Below are 23,347 nucleotides of genomic sequence, written 5' to 3'. Positions count from 1 at the left end.
ACCCTACACTAACTCAACCTTTTCGGATAATTCACATATCCAGTCCCCTATAAAGATGGCTTTAAATCTCCAAAATGTTCTAACCTCAATAAAAGCACGGCTTGAATTATGGAATCAGCTTGGCAGACCTTTTTGCATAGGCTATTCATATCCAACTATGTGGTTCCAAAATATTTAACATGCTGCCCTCATGTGGGGGTGTTCTGGCAACCTTATGGGTTTGTGTAGTCTAGCATTCATGCTCTGTGCATTAATGCTAAAAACATGAGATGATTATATGTTGCTTTTTATTTTGTAAGTGACTAGTACTGAAACATACACATACACACACGTTTAGGCTATGTTACTATTGGGCGACTAACCACCGAATGTTGCCATATTTAGATCCGTCCAACCGCATTTTCATAAATGTGCAACACGCCTATGTGTGCTGCTGGGGGGGGCTGACTTCTCGGTCGCGCAGTTGTGTCTGTGTCTGTGTGTGTGCGTGAGATAGGGATGCTGAGAGAAAGTGAGGCAGGGCGCGAGTGTGTCTGTGTGTAGAGAGAAAGAGAGAGCGCGCGCTCCAGGTTGGCGCAGGCACCGGTCAGGGAGAACGGAGCGTTGTGCAAGGTGGAAGCATGGCTTCGTCTCACGGGAGAAGCGACCTGCGGTTCGCAGACTGGATGGCAAGTTTACCGCAGAGCATGCACACTATCCCGCTCACCAACCTGGCTATTCCCGGTAAGTGTTTTTTTTTAAGACCTTGTCCAAGTGTAATCGGGTGAGAAGGATGCCCGTGTCATTTTAACCTCGCGCATTGCGTACAGCTTTTCTAGTACATTAGAAAAGCACAAATTGACAGTTTCAGATTTGTGTTTTACCGCTTCCTAAACTTGAATTGTGCATTCAATACAACCGTCACTTTCGTTGCACCTCGTTGGAACAAAGGGTAAGACCTGTTGCGCAACCAAAGAAGTACTATGTATTTATAATAGTTCAGTTGGTTGTGTTGCGATCACCTGTCTAACGGTTATCATAATACCCAGCTGTCGTGTTCGTTCTCCGGCCGAGTAAGTATGCACTTAGAAAATAACCCCCAAAAAGGGTCATCTAGAACCACTCTATAGGTTCAGAATAGACGAGCCACGCTGCTCTGTTTGTGCTTTTATGCTGGGGTGGTGGCCACAGGGAGACGGAGTGGGATGGGTGCCGTCTGCACACTCAGATGATCACAGCGCATCCCATTGAAAATGTGCTGTCGGACCTTTATCCAATCAGTGCGCCGGTCTTTTTTAACTCCATTCAAATTGGAAATGCTGGTTGTAAAGCCCACCACTGATCTGACTGATAGAATGCCTTATTAGCAGCCAGTTAAATCCATATTCACTGCCTAGCGATTATCACACCTCCACACAAAGCGATTCGATTCTTCATTCTTTTGAATTTCTAATCCTTTGTGCTTCAGTCCCTTTCCCCCTCCTTTCTGTCTCACTTTCACTCTTCCGCTCCCTCAGTCTTTTTCATGCTGAACTCCCAATACCTGAGGTGTTTATCGGTTGGCATGTGCAACAATGGCATTTCACATGCAGATGGCTTGGTGCTTGATGTCCAGGGCATGGCATATGACCAAATATGATCACAGCTTTTAAGGATGCCAAGACACATGCAGTCAAATTAGATGTAATGGAATACAAATAAGGACTGGAACAACATAGTATGCATAATCTACGCTTGTAATTTTGCTGAATCATGTGCTGTGCGGAATCACAGTTCATCCATGCCAAGACAGCATGGGAACATGCTCTGTCCCTTTTAATTAGGCATTAATATCTCTCGTTGGTTCTGTGGCCTGCAGCTCAGCTGAGGATAGCTCAGTTTATCCTTCATTTGGATACAGATTCTGTAAACATCCACCAAATCTTTGCACTTTCTTGTGTTTGCCTGCACATATTTGCCAAGAAACTCCAGAACACACAGGATTTCTATCCAAGCTCATTATAGCAACAACCATGTGTTCCTATTGGAGTGTACGTCTGAGTTCTTTCAAAAGTGTGCGTCTCATATCACATTCTTTTGTCTCATCATTGAACGCAGCATTAAGCCTTTGTTCAAGCAGGAATAAAACTGGGACAGACAAGAAACAAAAAGGATGGAAGATTCATTTCCTCAAACAAGTCTCATATCTCCACTTAATTGGAAGAATATTATTTCCAGGATGTTACTGGAAAATGCTGCTGTACAAAACTTATTATACAACTGCCGCTGCCTGTTTCTTAGTTTATTTTTCTGTGCTCACTTTTTTAAAATAGCAATTCACCTACCGCAGAGCTTGAAATATCCAGGGAAAAGTAGTACTTTACAGTGTGGGATAATGTGATGGCTGCTACTCCGCTGTTGCCAGAAAACTTCACAGTCTAGCTGTTAGCACACATAACCATCGGAATGATTGACAGTTTATTTTTAGGGTACTGTGGTGGCAGATTCATTACTGTCAGATTTTTTTTTTATATCTATATATATAATGTTTTAACAGCATTTGCTGTGCTTCAAGTAACCGGTTAATGAGCTAATGCTGCCAAATTATTTGTGCATATAGCACATTAAAGATGCTCAAAGTAGCAGGTGTTTGACAGCTACAACAGCTGTATAACAGATGTGTAACAGATTGCATGTGCTTACCTGTTACATTTGAGTGGTTCAACCTGCAAAATTATGAAAGCAGTTTATATGCTACAGTACATATGATGCTGACAGTGATTGTTCACTCATTTTAAATTCCTACTATTTTTTTGTTACTTTGTGTGATTGATGGACAATTCAAAAAATTACAATGAGACTGATCCGGTGACGGTAAACTAAGCAATGTCACCTACCTCTGTGAAGTCAACTTAAATATAGGTCTTTCTTAAAAATCTGTTTTCATTTAGAGGCACTTAATGAGATTGCACGGCTAGATCCACATAGTTTTGGACACAGACACAATTTTTGTTCTGTCCATCTGCACTGTAAAGTGTCATCCAATGAATTTCACTGAACCTGGGTTGTTTCTCTGTGTCTTTGTCACATCATCAATGCATACTAAATGACCCAGTGCAATGCATTCCCATGCATAAAGAGCCTCGAACATATTTAATAAATGATGTTGTATACTTTGAATCTTGGACAAAATATTAGGTATATGTTCTCAGAGCAGCCAGAGTAAGAAATGAGGGTTGGAAAAAAAACTGCATTTTTTATCCTGAGAGATGGTTGCAAAGGAAATAAACAAGTATTCCTTAATCTTTTGCTCTTCCAGGTAAGGGGCAAAACACTGCAAAGTCTGATCCTGAATGCCAACAACATGGTTGAGACAATCTGAAATAGAGGAATGATCAATTTTGTCAAACTTAGCAGGCCCAGCTGAATTGCAATTGCATGATTTACCGAGTTCAAAAACACATGTGAATCATTTGACACTTAAAGGAGAGCTGACTCAGTGCGGTTGTGAAACCTGGAGAAAATTTGTCCAGAAAAACAGAGATGAGCTGTGAACAGAGCTTTTTTTTTTCTAGAATTACAGTATATAACAACAGTACTGAGGAAGGATGTTATCTGAGGGAGTCAGATTTAGATGTTTTTAACTGGATGACACTGGGACAGCTCTTGTCCACTTTATTTGGAATAACTGCACATTTCAAATTTGTTTGTTTGTTTGTTTTTTGTTTTATGCTATGACTCATGACTGAGCACAGTTGCGTTGTGGCTGTTTGATTAATTAAGCAAGAATAATACATGGTCTCATTTTCTTAATCCTGCTAATCCACTGCAGGCTACCTTGTTTGAGACCTAAGAACATGGTAGCACTTAGGCATGACTCAGCTTTCTGCATTGTCCCTACATGCCACTTTGGCCTCCGGCTATGCCGACATATCGAGTCTATAAAAGTCAAATGGCTTGTGCCTATACTAATCGGAACTAGGTTGAAGGGCTGTGCAGGAGAGGAAAGAAAGACGTAGTAGAATATTAAATATTTGGGTCATTGAAGGGAGAGACGGTGAGGGAGAGGGAGCAGCTACCTTTCTTGTTTTACCCAGGTTGATTAGTGTTTGACTCTTTTCCTGTGGCTACTGTTAAATCTGCCAGGTGAGGGCTGCAGACTGCCTGGCTGCGCATTCCTCTCAGCAAGATGGTCAGCAGAAAGGTGTGCTGCCAGAGATACTGTGAATTTCTTTCTCCGTCACCATGAAACGAGCTTAAGAGGGGGAAGGGAAGATCTGTCACGTTTTTATTGCCATAGTAATTAAAATGGATTTTCAGTATTTTGTGTGGTGGTAGGTGTATAATTTGAAGTATGTGCTCACTGGCATGTACAATATCTGTGTCGTGCAGGTGTGCATGACAACTAAATGAATCAGCACTATAGTAGTAATACAGTATTAGTCACTTATTATGAAATGATTTTTATGGGTTTATTTAAGCAGCTAAAATATTTAAATGTATTGTCTTAATAAATTGAACTGGTGAGTGAAACCATATCTTTCTGGATCGTTAAAGCTACATTCACATTAATATTACATTACATTAATATTCAGCGATTATGAATCAGAAGAACTGCAAAATAGACTGACTAGCATGCAATTTATATACATTATACATTTATTATTTATATTATTTTTGCCTTAAACAAAGACTTTAAAACAGCTTTAAGAACTAGCAGCTTAAACCCATCTACATAGACTTTCTCTATTATTTTAGAAAGCGATGCAATCTCAACTTTTAGGTTGGTTTTTTTTAACTATTTAGTTCTTATTTCAGAGTACAATGATTAAATGTTGCATCATTCTATTTTGATAATTTGGTCAACACACTTTTTAAGTACTTTATTTACTTCATGCCCATGGCTGGTTTCAAATCACCAATTAACCTAACATGCATGTCTTTGGACTGTGGGAAGCAGCCTGGAGGAAACCCACTGAAACACAGGGAGGACATGCAATCTTGTCCTCCCTGTGTCCTCCCTTGCTGTGAGGCAACAGTACTAAGAACTATAACACTGTGCCATCCCATTCCATTACATGCAGATAATATTGATTATTTTAATACCAGGGAAGAAGGCTGATTTACAGTTCTCTATACTAAATTTTCAGGCTCAGGGGAGCCATTCTTCACCTCCTGAGTAACAGCTCAAGGCTTTAGGTAAGCAATGAATAGCATGAATTACCAAGGGGGATGGGTGAAGGCAGTGGTATTAGGTTAAGATAGTCTTGCAGGAAATAACAACCAATCCACTGTAGAAGAGGCATCCTCAGTTTCAGTGGTTCCCTCTGGATAGAGAAAAAGGCTTGCCCTGGACTTTTAGCTGTAAAAGGCCATTAGTCCCCTGATTAGATCACTCTGACGCCACTTAAACCCCTATAGAGCAAGATGGATGAATGGTATTAGATGCCAAGATAAACACTGGTAGTACGGATGTTTGAAGAGGGGGAGTCAGTCAACTCAAAGCCACTGAAAAACAGGATATAATGTGCAATACAAAAGCGAAAGGAGGATCTTTGTTAGAGAGATGAAGAGAGAGAGAGAGAGAATGCCCATCTTAGAGCTATTTCCTGCTATGGCTCTTTATCTGTGAATCAAGACCCTCCTTAATCTGAGTGAAATTTTGTTTTGCCAAAGATATTGTGTGCATCTTGCCTGTTTGGAGCTCATGAGGATTTTGCAGTTAGCATTTTTGCAAAGAATTCCCTTGTTTGCAGCATTGTATTATGCTGATGCATGATACTCATAATTAGCCACTCATTAGCTAACGTCATATATTTGTGGAGTTTTCACTTTTTATAAGTTGCTTAAAGAAAATTAAAAATATTGTAGAATCCAAAAGAAATGGTTCAGTGTGGAATTCTCAACTGGCTCGTTTTCCCACCGTTTGCAGTTAATTGCATTTCCAGCAGAGACACTTATCTTAATAGTCACATAGTCTCAAAGTCAAATAATTCAGCCTCATCAGAAATACAGTGTTCACACTAACGCACAAACAAGATGGAGAAAATAAAGTGTTAAGACAGGAGAAAAGGAACCGAAGAGTTTGAAAAATAGATGGATGCTGAAAATAGATGGAAAGAGTAACACTTGAAGAATTACTGTAAAAAAAAAAAAGAAGTGTAAATGACAAAATTATGAAGAGTCAGAAGCCTATATCTATCTTGCAGTAACATTTAGCTCATCTCCATCCTGTCACTTTTCGTTCCCTTCTCATTTTTTTCTTCTCTTCTCCTCTTCTCCTCTACTCGGCATCCTAAAATAGATCTAAAAAGAGTCCGTGGAGAGTGGTAATGTTTTGTAATGAAAAAGGGCATAAACCACCAGTGGTCCTCTCTGAATGGTCTGCTCTCATTCAGTCAGAATGACTCAGTTAACAAAGGTCAATTCTCTAAGGTAACAGTAGCAGCACCCAGCACCACTGTCATCAACATTGTCATCATCATTAGGTGGCTCGCTCTGTTTCACCTTGTTTAAGTCTTTTTTGTTGTCTCTGTGGCACTCTTGTTCATCTTCTCTCTTTGCAGTTTGAGACTCTTCTTCATGTGTGCGGCTGATATTGACATGTCAGAGAAAAGAGTTCCCTAAGTTTGCTTTCCAATGAAAGTGCTACACAAGTGACATCTACTTGTATTATTCTGGGATATGGTTATTTTCAGGGTGCTTTAGTTTTTTCTGTGTACACATCTTCAATTTTATCAAAGTTAAAGTGATCAAACAGCTTGACAGTAGTTTGTTTGGATATTGTTTGCGGTAGGTAATTCATATCAAACACTGGACTCTATTCACCATTAATGCCTTTCCCAGTAATTGCATATTTTAAATACAGAGAGGAATGTTCATTCTCATGGGAGTAGCATGAAGGTTTTGCACGTTTGTATATTATTGTAATTTACTGACTGCATTTGGTGACAAAGATTATCCAGTCTTTTTATTGATTTACCTGCTGCTTTCTATTCATTCATCATGACACTCGATAGAAGTATCACAGTCACCACACATTTGCACTCTGGTAAAAGCTAAGAAACAGCTGTACTTCTTGAGCAAACTTAAGTGCGCTAAATTCCTGTGTCAAGTTCTTGATAACATTTACAGAGGATCAGTGTAAAGCCTGGTAACTGGAAAAATCAGGAACTGGCACAAAATGTGCACACCCCAAGTCCTGGAGACTCTGCAGGTGATTGGTACTGGTGACATTTGGAGCAGTATTAATCTATGGAACATAGATAACTATATAAGACAACCCACCCCAGTCACAACCTGTTATGTTGTTTTTGCTTCTAAAGCTAAAATGAGAAGTATAAGAAGTTTAAAATCTTACATACAGTTTGAAAGATGAAGTTTTTTTGTCTCTGTAGACAAGTTTGAAATGACTCAGTTCTGAGCTGCTGTTGTTTGTTTTTGTGAGAATGAAAACTAATTGTGTGGATTGTTTGTTTCAAAAACTGAAATGCTTCCACACATTTCCAAATGAATGTTTTTCCCTTGAGAAATGGCAGACCATCAAGGTGGAGCATAAACAATAATTAATCACGTTCAGGGCTCAGGCATCATAATAGTATTGGAGTGAAGTTCTCACATTTCTGCGCAGTTTTCTCTGCAAATTCTCACAGATGTTCTGCACACTTGGCAAAAGATTTGGCCCTCCAGGGTTGATACTGTCTCAGCTTTTCCTGTGAGATTGTTTCTCTCTGCAGCATGGCATCAACCATGGGCTTTTTGTCATACATATTTATAGAAGTGTTTGTTAGCAATGGAAAACAAACCTCATTAGTTTCCCTCAGGTGCTAGGCTTTCATTAAAAACTAATAAAATATAGTGTGTTGCTAGATCCTTGGGGACTGTTAGATTTAATTTATATATTATGACTGTTCGTCTTTCCCCAAACAGAACAACACATATCTCAGGCAGAGTGGCCTATGCAGCTTGATGGGTGTGGAGCTATTAGAAGAGTGTGTTGCAAAACTGAAACAATTATTCAGGTTATTGGTTAAAGGTCAGCAGCCACTTCAAGTATAAATTAATTGTTTCAGTGATTTTTTTTCTGTTTAATTAAAAAAGGCCAAACTTACCTTTTCAAACATCTCATATGTGAAGATTTGTATGCAATGTGAAGAGGCATTTGCCTCCTTTCCTAAATTTCTTCTTCTGTTATTCATATTTATCAAACAAATGTTAAATAGACAAAATTAACCCAGAACAGTGGTGAACTTTCCCAGGAGTGTCCAGCCTACTAAAATTACTCCAAGAGGTCATCAACAACTCATCCAGTGGTCACAAAGAACCCAGAACAGCATGTAAAGAACTGTAGGTCTCACTTGACTCAGTTACGGTCAGTGTTTATGCTCTTTACCAGAAAAATCCAGAAGGAGAATGTCCAGCTTGGTTATGGAGCAGGACAATTTATTATTGTTTTGTTTATTCCTACTGTTGCCATTGCTGCTTAACTAAATTCTCAATGTGGGACAATAAAGAATTGAATTGAATTGAAACACACCAGCAAGTCCACCTCTCAAAGGCTCAAAAAACTGACTTTGGCCTCAAAATCTGGATTTAAATTATGACCCTGGTTTCATGTTCAGAAACCAACTATACAGTCATGTGAAAGAGACATTTTCTGTTATCACAAGTGGCTAATCACATTTCTTGCTACTAATGGTTGCATTGCCAGTTATTATGTTTAGGGGGCAATTACTTTTTCACATGGGGCCAGGTAGGTAGGTGTTGCTTCTACCCCGTAATAGATGAAATCATCATCTAAAAACAGCTTTTTGTATTAACTCAGGTTATCGTTGTGTAATATTACAATTTATTTAATGATCTGAAACATGTAAGCATGACAAATATGCCAAAAAAAAGATGTCAAGATGGGGGCTTAAATAAATTACTTAAATTGTTTGACTTTTTCACCACACTGTAAGGGTAATTTCAGTAACAAGCACCCTGAAGGCATCAGCAGTAGCATAGTTTTCAACATTGACCGGATGACTGGATAATGAAAATAATTTTGCGATGATTAAGATTTGTTGTTGCGCAACTTTGAGCCCTAAAAAGCAAAGATTTTCTGCAGAGGCAGCTGTTGGGGCCGGTTAAGGTCATGCTCTGCTACGCTGTGACCCTGGTGGTGCGGCTTAGCCAGTAGTGATGCGACTTGCTGCCCTGCCCCGGGATTCAGCTGTCTACTCAGCTTATGGTCATTCGCTGTGCTGACTGTGAAGACCTGGCACCGCTATATAGATAGCTGAAGGTCAGTTCAGGCTCTGTGTCAGAGGGTGGTGGTGGTAGAAGGTGAGGATGTGAAATGTAAAGGGGATAATGAAGAAGTCTCAGTGATTATGAGAGGAGCAGGAGATGTTAACTGCTCAAGCAGAACACAAAGGAATCACCATTCAGTGTACAGACTGGCTTACACAAATGTATTTTTTTCACCATTTCAATTTTAATACAACTAAAAAAACATCAACTGTATCACTGTTAATAACAAAATAAATATGCTAGTTTTTCACAGATAGCACTGCCTGTATTCATGTCACTTGTTTTATTTCCTGAGGCTTGTAGATGTCTGTATCTAAGATTTTTGCTGCCACTCCAAAATGATTGTGATGCCCAAGGCTCCAAAGATGACATTTGAAAAATTTCACAGCATGTATCTTTTCAGATACGGTTCCAGGGCTTGTCGGGAATACTCTGACAGAAGACATAGACCTTTAAATTTTGATCATTCGGAGATATTGGTGAGAAGCGTAGATGTGTGGAAGCAATTTAATGGGAGGTCCACTTGTTAAGCAAGTGTGTCTGAATTTAAGCAGGAATCCAAGACCAGGCATTTCTCTGTTAGAGGTCTATCCTAGTTGGTAGTCTTCATATTCAGAGTGGGTAAAATAGTTGTTGTCCAGGTTGTAAATTTGTTAAGTCAAAGGCTGTCATTTTTCTTGTTTTTTAGTTTTGCCTTTAATTTACACCAAAACTCAGGTTTTATCGGAAAAGGAAAATAATAATATAAAAATGACAAAACTATTAGAAAATGACCATCAGGAATCTGATTTCTTTCTGATTCTGACAGGGACATAACTGGATTTAACTTTAAATTTGAGTATAAGTAAGATGGATATATTTTAAATAAGACAGGTTACTTAATTGTAGATATCTATCCATGGTAAGTATGAACAACTTTTCACAAATCTCCAAACAATGAACAAACAATGAAGCAGAAAATCAACAGATCCAAATCAACTATCCATTTTCTGACCTGCTTATCCAGTTAGGGCTTGTAGAACAGACTGATAATAAAAACAGCAGTTAGGGGTGCTGGTATAGCTCACTGGGTCGAGCAGGTGATCTGTGTGCTGTACAGCATGCAGAGGCCTGGGTTTGAAGGTGCCCTTAGGGCATGTAAGGCATGGCTTCCCCTTTCTCTTTCTTCCTGGGTTCTCTCCGGTGTCCTATCTCCATAATGTGTATAAAAAACATTACTAAGTCATTGCCATTTGTATTGAGTATTGTAGTACTTAATGGTTACATGAATTTCCCCCAATTTAAGTCATTTTTCATGCTAGGGCAGCGGTTTCTTGGTAGGCTGCTTCCACCAAGATGATTGAATGTTTGGCCTCAAACTGAGGAAATCTATAGGCTAGCATACTTTATTTAGCATGTGCACCATACTGTACCAAGGAGTACATGCCAAATAGTAATTGAAGAGGTAGAGAATAGGAATAACCTACCAACAGGTGCAAAACTAGCAAAATAGCTATGCCTTATAAGGAAATTGTAAACTCACTGCAATGTTTGCCTCAGAGGCTTTTGTTCTGCCTGAGAAATGTGAAGGGAAAAAAATAGGTGTGCACCGGCTTTCTTCTTAAACTTGTCCAAGTTCATGATTTGCAACCTTGGATGCTGTTTTTCGTGTAGTTAGTTTTGTTACCTTGGTTTTGGGCTATTTCTCAGTAATGACCTCAACTTTCAGTCGTCTCCCACCAGAAACAACACCTGCAGTAGTCAGTATGCAGACTCATGTTTGTGTTTCCCCCAGGATCCCACGATTCCTTCAGTTTTTACATCGATGAGGCGTCTCCAGTGGGCCCCGAGCAGCCAGAGACGGTGCAGAACTTCGTTTCTGTTTTTGGCACGGTGGCCAAGAAGCTAATGAGGAAGTGGTTGGCTACACAGACTATGAACTTCATGAGCCAACTGGAGGCTGGGATCCGCTTCTTTGACCTGCGCATCTCCACCAAGCCCCGTGACCCTGAAAATGAGCTGTACTTCGCCCACGGGCTCTTCAGTGCCACGGTCAGAAAAGAGTAGAGTTTTGATGGTTTTTGATGTGATGACTGTTTAGCAATGCTTGTGGTTGCTAAGTGATGTCTAACCATCTCTGTGTGTGTGGCAGCGTATTTATATTTGAGTGTAGACTGAGAGCCTAATTATACAAGGTCCTTCAGAGATTTGAAGTACACAGTTCACAGTCTGTATGTCTAGATTTAATATCATTAAATCACTAAAGATCTTAATAATGTGCATATTTTGCTTCTTTTTTCTTTTTTTTCTTTTTTTTTTAGGTCAGAGAAGGCCTAGAGCAGATCAGCAGTTTTCTGTCAGCTCATGCCAGAGAGGTGGTCTTCCTGGATTTCAACCACTTCTACGGCATGCAGAACCTACACCATGAAAAACTGGTGACCATGTTAAAGGAGGTGTTTGGAGAGAAGCTCTGCCCTGTTGTTTTTGCCCAGGAGGTATAAATACACTTAACTTTTAACAGGGGGGAGGGGGGGTTAAAAGCAGTTACATGAAGTAGGAGCAGCTGAACATTTTTTCTGATGCTTCTTTCATCTTACCAAGAACATCTTATTTAGCTGAGTTCAAAAAACCTCAAGCAATTATTGTTTTCTCAGCATCGCACAACAGTGATTTTGTGTTTTGATCAGTACCGATGTAGAATTATGGTTATTACATCTCTAATCATAGTTCATTTTTTCACTCAGAACATGCCCATTTGCTTAGGAGACAAGTAGAAAAGTCTCCCTAAGATGAGATTTCACTCTTTGAAGGCTTTTCAGTGTTTTTTTTAGTCTTTTTTCCCATCCAATTGTCGCCCACCTTCATCTCCTGCTCTCCCCTGTAACTGAATAACCTAAAATAAGCAGTACCAGTTAGCCCTACAATTCATGAACTCTCCCACAATCGCTGTCACCACTCTAAGATCGAGCACCTTCCTGTCTGGTGCAGCAGCTGAGTGAAAGAAAAAGAGGCCAAAAAGGCCAAGAGTGACTAGAAGGTTCTGAGAAAACAATGAGCTTCTCCTCAGTGTTTAATTTCATAGACAAAGACCTGTGACTGTAAGTTTATCTGCTGTTCCCATGTCACCTCTATAGCCCACAGTTGCTATTCTATTCAAAATTAATCCACTACAGCAGTCTTTTCCAGCACTTGTTTGGTCTATTTTGAGAAATAATATTCAGCTGCAAGCCCATTTTTCAAAAAAATAAATCAGCTCAAATAATCAGCTGGAAAAGAAGATGTGAAGTGTGTGCATCTTGGGATTGTGATGAAAAGGTTTATTTTTGCTGTAATTGACACTCCCTGAGGATCGTGTAGCTCATTGCTGTTACCGGTTGCTTACGATTAATTGATATTGCTATCCAGCATTTCTTTCATCAGATGCAGCCAACAAAATGTGCTGCTGATGTCCAGCTATACACATAAGCATGTATTTGTAAGAATGCAACTTGCAGGAGACAGTTTCACTGTTTTTACATATGTGAAATGCTTTCAGAAATGTATCATCACGTTAGAGTCAATGTGATTCACTTAAAATAGATTTTACATGTAGTTTGGTTCACTTACAGCTCTCTGTTGGTGTTTTATTGAGTCGCTGACTTCAAAAATAACATATCTGACACCTTCTGTGATAAGTCAGTACTGAATGTTGAAGATGCTTCATTCTGAGAGGAATTCATTCATTCAGAATTAATTCAGAACTAAGCTGTCAATAAATCAGCGCCCTGTTTAGGTTTTTTTTTTTTAATGTTCCTCAGCTTATAACATCTTGCTACTATGAACACCTTCCTCCCACACTCAGGTGACTCTGCAGTATCTATGGGAGAAGGAGTACCAGGTGCTTGTCTTCTACCACCATCCCATGGCCCTGGAGGTGCCCTTCCTGTGGCCAGGCCAGATGATGCCTTCTCCTTGGGCCAACACCACTGACCCAGAGAAGCTGATTCAGTTTCTGCAGGCATCTATCACTGACCGCAGGTACATTTAATCCATGAATCCAGTGTCTGCTACACGGAGGATGAAATCGGGTAAAAACTGTCGTGTTCCCCACATAAAATTTTTTAATCACTTTAATTAATGATCCGTGTTTCATTAACTTGGTTTTATGTTTTGTAACTTTACAAATGAGCCATAAGGTTTAAACACAATGGATCATTTTATCATGATGTAGATATATTGCAGTGCTTAGAGGTCTGTACAAATAATTTGACTTGCTTTAGGCTCCTTTGCTTAACTTACTAATTTCATCAGCATGCTGCTACAAGTAAGCAAGCTTTAAAAAGATTAAATGCAGTAAATACAAAGTAATTAATTCAAAGGTAAAGCAGTGCATTATATAAGTAGCACTTCTGTAAAGCAAATATATTATGGTGACTAATAAAAAGGAAGAAAGTTACAGCAAAGATAACATGTAAACCCTCAATGTTTCTCTTGCAGGAGGAAGGGGACGTTCTTTGTCTCCCAGGTGGTTCTGACACCAAAAGCCAGCACTGTGATGAAGGGTGTGGCTAGTGGACTGAGAGAGACAATTACAGAAAGGTGTGCATGCTCGTTTATGTGCGTGTTTTTGTGCTCATGATTGCTATTACGCTAGGCCTAGGAAAAAATGCATTGTTACCACCAACTGTGGCACACAGTCTTCTTCCACACATACACAGACGCTCAGTTTTGTGACCAGAGTTATGGAAACACCTCAGGCACCAGAGCCCACAGAAGTGATTTAGCCGTAACAGCTCGCAACAAAAAATCACGAGCGCGTGTAGATACAGATACACACTTTAGGAGTCAAATGTGAGTCATTGTGGCATTTTGTAACTACAACCAAAGGCATGGTGCTTTCTACAGGTATCCCCAGGCATTTGACACTGGCCTAATTCGAGTTATTGTTTTTCTTTCATCTTTTTTTTCTGGAACAGCTGCCATAAACCAGAGGCAATCTCCTTTCTCTTTCTATGTCTCCTCTTTCCAGTTATGGTAGACAACTTTTTAAAAATTTTATTAATTTACCCTTAGCTTTGTCTGTGTTTCATTCCCTCTTAATGTCCCCAGTTTGTTAAAAGCGTCAACAGCAAAAGCATCAATTTTCCTGGCATGAATTATTCATTTGATAATTCCACTATCAGCCTCTCTCACCAGGCGTATAGTTACTTTGATGTAGGCATCCTTCAGAATCCCATCCAAGCGTTTTGCACATAGACTGCCAGAGTTGGACTCAGCGTAACAAGAAAGCAAACAACGAGGAGACAACGCGTAGATTTTATTTTAGTTTTTTTATGCAGAAAGCTACTCTTCTTTGTTGCTCAGCTCACGTGAACATGTCCGATGTGTTCAGAGTGTCCTTCACACAGCTGGTGTCTGGCTCGCAGACATCACATGCAGCATCACAGGGATCTTTTATCTCAGCACGCCCCTCTCTGTGTTTAACCAACTGTGAATCATCCCTTCCTCTCTTCCTTTTTTTTTGACATTATTTTTTCCCCTCGCACTCTTTCCACTAACATGATTTTTCTTTTCATTTCTCCCAGGGCTTTACCAGGTATGATGCAGTGGATCAGATCTCAAAGACCCGGGGAGAGCGGCATTAACATCATCACAGCTGATTTTGTGGAGCTCGGAGAATTCATCAGCGCCGTCATCACCCTCAATTATCACCTGGATGACGAAGACGACGACGCGACCTGAGAACCCGCAGCGGGCGTCAAGGAGTGCAGTCACCACCACTAATACTAGTGGTTGCGTCTGTGCTCTCACTCTTTTCTCTTTGGCATTTATTTCAGGAGGGGGAGCTAAACGGCTCCTTTCACTTTATTTAGGGCTATAGTGAGATGAGCGGTCAAATGGAAAAAGGAGATTGAGGAATTTCAAGTTGAGACTGGTAGACGTAACGCTGATGTTCGGTTGGAGCACTTTGAGAGTGAGGTTTTGTTTTGTTTGTGTCCAGTTTTAGGGGATCCAAAAGATTTTTGATTTTTTTCTTTGTTTGTTTTTTTTTTCAGGTAAAATGTTGATTTTCTTTACTCCCTGTGCTGTAAAAATCCCTGCTTTGTCCACTGATCAAATGCACTGTTTTCAGGCTTACCACTTCATCACGGGTAGGTTCCTCAGAGCATATCAACCGTCTGCTAAATGTATTGGTACATCAATCGTGGTATTCTAGTGACAGTGACAGTTTTTTCAGAGGCTGTTTATAATAAGTCTGTGTATCTCAAACTTTAGGCCGGTGTAAGTAGCTAGCAGTTCTATGTCTTGTTTGGCAAATCTGTCCAAGTGAATTCTCTCTCTTTTGTTTTTAACAATATGCATCTTTGGTCAGATCACTGCGGGTGTTTTTGAAAACGCCTCCAGCAGCTTGAAAGCAGAGTGTGATTAAAAAGTGTTGTTCCAATGTGTTTATTCAATACATAGACAAAAACGAATCGTTCCCATTTCTTTTTGAAACTGTAGTCCCTCATGGGATTTTCACCCAGTAAGTCTCCACTGAAGCCACCTTGCAGCAATGGCGTTTATTAGACACCTGTGTACTATAAAACTATTTATCGATTGATTAAAATGATTCATGCAGTAATTCAAAACCATATTGCAAGAGAGAGTGAGAGTGCAGCTTGGCTGGCCGACAAGTGTTCCAATCATGTAAGATGGATTCACAGCGGTCTCTTGTGCATGAGCACTAAAACAGTAATTTTCACATTATCTGTTTGATTCATATTGCAAGACAAGCATCAGTTCTCACTGTTGGAAATGAAGTTGATGAAACAAGACATTTTCTAATGGGAAGGTATTCAGTGTGACATTTTTTTTTTTGCATTCTGTCGTGGGTGTTGAGTCGTGATAGCCAAGTATAAAAATACAGCATATCTGGGTACCACCGTCTGCATTTCCTTTGCTCATTGCTTGCCCCCAGTCTGCGTGTGTTTATCTTTACTGCTACAGTTCAGTGTGTGTGTGTGTGTGTGTGTGTGTATATATATACATATATATATATATATGTATGTATGAGTCACCCTGAGCTCCATCACCGTGTCATGTATTTCATAATACTAGGTGATAAAACCTAGTGATAAAACTGGTTGACAGCCACTCAGAGACTTGTTGTATTTAAAAAACCTATCATAATTTAGAGTCAGGGGTCCTGATTTGGCATCAGCGTTTTATCACTAGGAAAATAATACAAGGAATAATCTGTTGAGATATATTTGTAATTCTTTAGCATCTTCTTGTTGCTCATGTTTATGAATCCCTCAATTTCTGCTGTATCGATGTTAGTGCAATACATTAATTTCTTATTTATATTTGATGCATTTCATTCTTTCGCTTCCCGGGTTTAAATCAAGATGGAAAAGCACGTAGAAATGAGATTCAAAAAGACATCTTCTATTGCAAGGTTTTATGCATGGAAAAAACCACACACACACAAACACATACTAGTCAAATATCCACACACCTCATGGTCTGTGTGGTATTTTCTGTAGAGAATGTATTCTGCCAGGACAGTGTTAAGAAGTTCAGTAATGTAAAGCCAAAAACAGAAAACTTTACTCTTTGGATTGGTGAATGTATGTGTCTCGTGCGTATCTGTGCCATTTCTAAAAGTTTCATGTGAGTGACTGAGTTTCAGCTAGAAAGTCATGTTTGTATTATTATGCTTCAATGTGAAAATGAGTTCAAGTTTTAGAGTTTAAAGATGTGGTTTCATGTTAAAATGTTTTATATTGTGGAGAGTTTCTACATACTGTAACTGCAAATAGTATACTGCCGATAAATTGTAAGATATTTAGATTATTATATCGTCACTAACAACATTTTCTTCGTTTTAGTGAGCTACCACACCACCCTCGTTTGTCATATTTATTTTACACTTCATTTTTTTGCATGAACTGAAATCTTCTACATACTATACTGTTTTCCGTACACCTAGAGGGTCCATGAGGTTTGTGCATAAATTTGATTATTTTCTGCATATTGTTGTTAGGAGCATGCGTGCATCTCAGCTGGAAATGTTCCTTCCCTTTAAGACAAATGTCTAAATTGATTTATTTTTTAAAGGTTGCACTCTTACTAGCCCATGCAGATTATGAATGAACCCACACAAATGAGCAGACTTTAAAATGCTTGCAAACCGTGTTGTAAGGACATTTGTGTCTTTCCTGGTCCAAACTGTTGTCACTGCCTTTATGTTCTGATGTGAAGAGTCCTTTGCTGTTGTAAAACTCGGAAACCTTTGTTCAAAGTGACTCTGTTCTAAGTGGAAAATGGCAGATCAAATAAAGCTTCTATGCCTATTAAGTGAAGTATCATTTCCTCAGGAGTGTCTGGCTTGTTGAGTGGTTAGTGGTTGCTTGGTTGCTTAATTGCTTGACTGAAAAACAAAATCATTATTATGGCCATTACAATAAAATTCTAATCTAATTCAATCACTAAATGGCGGTACTCTAGATCTAATGTAGATTTTCAGCTTTTAAGCCAGCATAGCTGCATTTTTTTTACTCTATTTGTGTAGAGGAGCATCCTAAAATCATCCTGTTTCCAGGGTGATGTGGATGGAGGTGGGTGGGCAGCAGCACCCAGGGTGACCTTACTGAGACTGTGTTTTGTAATTCAGCATCTGCCATTCTGCAGTAAGGCGTTGCTCATGAAGAGGAAATAAAGATAACTCAGGTGGAGAGTAGCTCCCTGCGTCTGTGCACCTTCGAGAATATCTAATATGATGACTAATGTGATGCACTTATTAGTTATTACGATCTTTTTTTGTGAGGTTAATGTTTTTAAGCATGTAGTTATCTGCTTAAAAAAGGTTGGTTTTGATGCAGTTCTCATATTAATGCTGTTTTACTCTTATTAACAGAGGTTAATTGACTGAGTGCACTCACTGCTGTGAGCAGTCATCAACCTTCTCTGGAAGCTGCGGTGTGCAATACAGAGTGGTCTTGGTAGCCACAGACTAGCTCAATGAATGGATATTAAGTGCTTTGATTGCACATTACAGTAGTTTTGGGAAGGAATGGCACAGCTAATTCCCTTTCTCTGTTTATCCTTTCTGTGTGATCTGAGGATTCTTTAAATGTTCTTGTAGTGTGCTTTTTATTTGCTTTCTAAACCATGTTAATGGACTGATGGATGACATGCCAAGAAAAAAAAATGAACGGAAATAGTCTTGAATGTTATTGCTGCAGTCATTTTCCCCCGAAGAAATGATAAAAACGCTAATGTGTTGTTGCCGTGTGCTTAAAAATGTGTGCATGTTTGGGTCTGTCTGTCTTTTTTTTTCTGTCACGCACGCACAAGCAAATAGACAGATGAAGAGGAGGTAGAGGTGTAGGAGGTAGAGATGATGGCATTCAGACAGTTTAAAGAGGGGCAGCAGTGAAATGCACAGTTTCTGAAAAGTTTGAAATGTGTGGAGGAGGAAGAATAATTTTACCAGCCACTCTTGTTTCTAGTTCTGAAGGTGCATGGATACAGGGTGACAAATGGTCTGCCAGCATTTTTACACCTGTTAAAATACATGTGTATATATATATATATATATATATATATATATATATATATGTGTGTATATAAAAGCAAAACACGACTACAAAATTAATTAAGTCTGTGACATTCAAACGGTAATGAATAGTAAATCCTTTGAATGGAAACTGTTTCTCTCAGGCATGGAGAGGAAATAAAGAATGAAGAAAAGTAATTGGAATGCTACAAACAAACCGAACACAGTTTTTCCTTGTCCTAAAAATGCAAGGAATTAGGAATTGGCAGATATCATTCTAGCCTCAGAGATAAAAGCAGACACGTATCCTAACCAAGTGCAAACTCGGTTTTCACAAACAACTGAAAAAAGGAAACAGAATATGTGGTCAGCAATTTATGGGTGAGGCTGAGGTGCACTTCACCCTACAGTGTAAAACATGCAACAGAGTAAAGAACAAGTTCAACATTGGGGCAATGGTGGGACGGTAATTAGTACTGTTGCCTCACAACGGGAAGGCCCTGGGTTTGAATCCACTGGCCAGCCGGGGCCTGCTCCCTCCCACAGCCCAAAGGCAGGCATGTTAGGTTAATTGGTGGTTCTAAATTGGCTGTGTTGTAGATGTGAATGTAAGTCTGAATACTTGTGTCTCTTGGCGTTAGCCCTGTGATAGATGGTGACCTGTGCAGGGTGTGACCAAACTCTTCCCAAGAAAGATGGTTTGATGGACAGATGAATAAATGTTCAACACAAATTTTCAGGTTTCAGAGAACTTAATGACCTTTGAAATGAGACAGAGGAAGCGAAGCTTTCTTAAAAGTCTTGTGCCAAACAAGAGAGGGGGCATGAGAAAGAGAGAGAGAGAGTTGGTCCGTGGCCACTGGTGGTTTATGACCTTTTTGGTCACAACTAATTTTTATAAACAGCCTGCATATAAATATGCCACATCAGCAGCCAACCCATATACTATAGGTTGTTTGCTTTTTTCCTCCATCTTTATTTATATTTAACATTTCTGGTTGGTTGGTTGGTTGGTTGGTTGGATGGATGGATGGATGGATGGATGGATGGATGGATGGATGGATGGATGGATGGATGGATGGATGGATGGATGGATGGATTGTGTTCAATTTCTTATTACCGCACATGTCCTTGGATTTATCTGATGATGCCTTTAGTCACAAAAGCACCAGGCTAGGAAGCTCCAGCACATGTACAGTAGGCTTAATTATTTTAAATAGCTGTAATTATGGATGATTTGGGGTTTTTTGACCACTGAAAATCTTGTAATATACTTAAATATTACATTTTTATAACACAATTTGGACGATCATCTGGAGATGTGTATGGATAAAAGCTGCATATTCATTGACTGATGCACCCTGTGTGTGCAGCTTACTAACGTCTCTGGCAAGCCAAACTTCCAGGGCAGATGGCAGTCAAAGATGGCTCTCTGAACATCATGAAAACCACACAAGCAGAACTAATGAAGGAGGGCATGGTCTGGTGGCATATTGTCTGAGCCAAATGTTATTCTAGCCTGAGGTGCTGGGATTTGGCTTGCTGCTGTACAGTAGCTGAGTCATTTAGCATTAGGTGGTCATTTCAGAAATACTGGAAATCACTTTTACATCCATTATTGAAGTCCAAGGCGAAAGATATGCATGACTTCAGTGTGATTGCCTCGAGTTTATATCATAAACTGAGGTGACACGCTCAGACTAAAGTATTCTCCTAATTATACTTTTCCTTTGATTTGCCATATAATGGTTATTACTACATAATTACCCAATGTAATTTCACCTTCTTGTGCATGAAAAATAAAAATCTTGGGAGATCAGTTTAAATCCAGCCCACATCTGCAGTAACCTTAATGCATAAAGTTGGCAAAATTCATATAGCGAGCCTATAGCAGCATTATATAATGAATGTTTCACCTCTGCTGGCCACAACCATCACCTTCATCTTAAAACTACAGGATGTCTGTCTACTAAGTAGACTTGTAGTCAAGACCGCCTAAACCAAGACCAAGACAATACCAAGACCAGAGGGTATCGAGACCAAGACAAGACCAAGACCAAGACAAGACCAAGACAGACCGAGTCAAGACCAAGACCGAGACAAAAAAGTCTTTAAACTGCAGTTTACGGGTGTCAGGCATATTTATGTGTTTTTGCGATGCACTCGCACAGCCCTCTTCACCGCTGTCTACTGTCTCACTCACTTACTGAGAGGACAGACGCACGCTCCACTTGACTGTCGCGTCTCTCACCCTCTCTGTTTTTCATATAATGATATTATCCTATATCCTCGCATGTGATTGGCCACAATATGGAGGTATTGAAGCATAGCTGAGCCACTGTGTGAGAGCTGAGCAGCGAAAGGAAATTAAGTGAGGAGCCGGATCTCGCTCAATGGCAGTCGACTCTTCTGATTCACAACAAAGCACTCTCTAAGCACGGCTCTTAGAGCTGATGCTTTTGTGCATGACACATTATCGAACGTTACGTTGTGTGTCATGGATACTGTTGACTCCAAATCTCCCGACCACTATGTCGATCTGAGACAGCAAGACCAAGACAAGACCGGGGGATCCAAGACCAAGACAAGACCAAAGTCCGTCGAGACCAAGACCACGTAAAAGTGGTCTCAAGACCAAGACCGGTCTTGAGACATCCAACTCTACTACTAAGCTCAAACTGAGACCTAATTTTACAGTACACCGACCATGTCCTGTGGAGCCAGTTGCTTTAAGAAACTCTAGGAATTTTAAATTCTGTTTTGTCTAACAGTGAGCCAGTGATGAGCAGCTAATACTGGAGAAATATGCTCTCTCTTTATAGACCTTGTTAGTATGCTCACTGTCACATTTTGGATCAGCTGGAGGCTTTGGAGGGAGTTTTTAAAACAATAAGATAGTAAAAAATAGTCCATCCTAAGAATGACAAAAGCATGGACTAGTTTTTCAACATTACTCTTAGACTGGATGTTTCTTTTTTCAGTACTGATCAGATGAAATAAGGTAGTCCTTGAGACGTAGAAACAGTAGAGACGAGAAATAGTAATAAAGATCAGTTCATCACATGTAATAATAAAGGATTAATTGAGGGTAAGACATTTTGCATAGTTCTGTAGGTATGGTATGTGCATAGACATGCAGATAAAAAAAACATTAATAGATTTTTAAATGAAATAATTACCAAGGTTATTTCAGGATGATTTTTAAACGGATGTAAACTGACAGTTTCAGAGACATTTATAAATTAAAAAGATCTAGAGGAAAAGTTCAAATACGGAGAGGAATACTTGTGACTTCTTTACTGACAAACACAAACAAAAACACACACTAGCTTCTTTGGGTACTGACCAGATGCAATCATAGAGACAAAATCTTAAATATCTTGGATACATTTGCAGAATGGATACTGGTGAGCTGCTGGAATAAATTGCGTTTGACATCAGATTGACATCACAAGTGATGTGGAAGAGGTTTGCGAAACTGCTGGGACCAGGTGTCAAATGGATCAGAAGGAATTTGATGTCTAAATCAGAATTAGCACTGCTGCTGAAAAAGATAATGTCCAGACAAGAAACAAGTGACTGAAATGAAACCGATTACGAAAGAGCAGATCACTCTGATCAAATAACTGTAAAATTGCCTGAAACAAGACTCGAGACTTATTCCAAGAAGGAAACTTAGTTTCAGTATCCCCTTACACACAAAGATCTCACTGTGAGTTTTAAATGACAATGTTTCATCTGTAACAATACCTAATCATTGGGCATTATTACACATGCCTAATAATCTGTAATGCTATTGCAGATTATTTAGTTAAAGGAATACAAGGCTCGGTAAAACACATCATCTGTGTCATTGCTGCCTGCTCTGCTTTGTGCTGAGGTCTTCCTGTTGCTGCTGCTCTCCCTGCCTGTGGCTTTGCAGTATGCACGTGGAAATGCAGGGAGGCCTCACAACAGCAATCAGGACTTAGTAGTCCTGACTGCAGTAGGTAAATACCACACAATTTCTACTTTGTTCTAAAATTGCTGCACCTGGAAAATGACTTCTAAATAAGGAGGTTACCTTGGGGGAACTTTTGAGTGGATAAAGGGCTGAGATTCTGGGCACTAAGTGTTTGCTCAAGCTTGTTTTTTCTGCTTTATTCCTCTGCTATTGCTATATTCACATCTCCAATATGTCAGTCAAACTCAAAATCTTACCAAGAGTATTTGTCTTATTTCTAGTCAAAATTTATCTCATTACACTTAAAATAAGACAGAATCAGCTAAAGGACAACATTTCAGTAAGCTAAAGGAACTTGTTTCAAGACAGTAAATCTTAAAACTAGAAAAAAACTAGACAATTTTCACTTGTTTCATTGGCAGATTTTTTACTTAATACAAGATATTTTAGCTTGAAATAAGTGAAAAAAATCTGCCAATGAAACAAGTGAAAATTGTCTAGTTTTTTTTCTAGTTTTAAGATTTACTGTCTTGAAACAAGTTCCTTTAGCTTACTGAAATGTTGCCCTTTAGCTGATTCTGTCTTATTTTAAGTGTAATGAGATGATTTTGACTAGAAATAAGACAAATACTCTTGGTAAGATTTTGAGT

At 39.3% G+C, this 23,347-nt stretch overlaps 1 protein-coding gene across 1 annotated transcript; it reads left to right on the top strand.

Moving 5' to 3' along the window:
- Positions 1 to 429: 429 nt before the first annotated feature.
- On the top strand, positions 430 to 17,558 carry plcxd3 (phosphatidylinositol-specific phospholipase C, X domain containing 3). The gene is made up of 6 exons (XM_003446079.5): positions 430 to 723; positions 11,027 to 11,283; positions 11,553 to 11,726; positions 13,073 to 13,248; positions 13,708 to 13,809; positions 14,796 to 17,558. Exons 1-6 carry the CDS (start codon positions 621 to 623, stop codon positions 14,950 to 14,952), a joined length of 969 nt encoding a protein of 322 aa, XP_003446127.1. The 5' UTR covers positions 430 to 620; the 3' UTR covers positions 14,953 to 17,558.
- Positions 17,559 to 23,347: the final 5,789 nt, after the last annotated feature.

Source organism: Oreochromis niloticus, linkage group LG12 (genome assembly GCF_001858045.2).
Source record: "Oreochromis niloticus isolate F11D_XX linkage group LG12, O_niloticus_UMD_NMBU, whole genome shotgun sequence".
NCBI classification, from domain to species: Eukaryota; Metazoa; Chordata; class Actinopteri; order Cichliformes; family Cichlidae; genus Oreochromis; species Oreochromis niloticus.
This window is presented reverse-complemented; position numbering and strand designations above follow the sequence as displayed.

Bases quoted from the DNA above. Each gene is read 5' to 3' on its own strand.
- plcxd3 (XM_003446079.5), top strand. From the start codon at position 621: ATGGCTTCGTCTCACGGGAGAAGCGACCTGCGGTTCGCAGACTGGATG. The intron at 11,727-13,072 runs GTATAAATACAC...TCCCACACTCAG, and splicing joins CTGTTGTTTTTGCCCAGGAG to GTGACTCTGCAGTATCTATG. The intron at 13,810-14,795 runs GTGTGCATGCTC...CATTTCTCCCAG, and splicing joins AGAGAGACAATTACAGAAAG to GGCTTTACCAGGTATGATGC.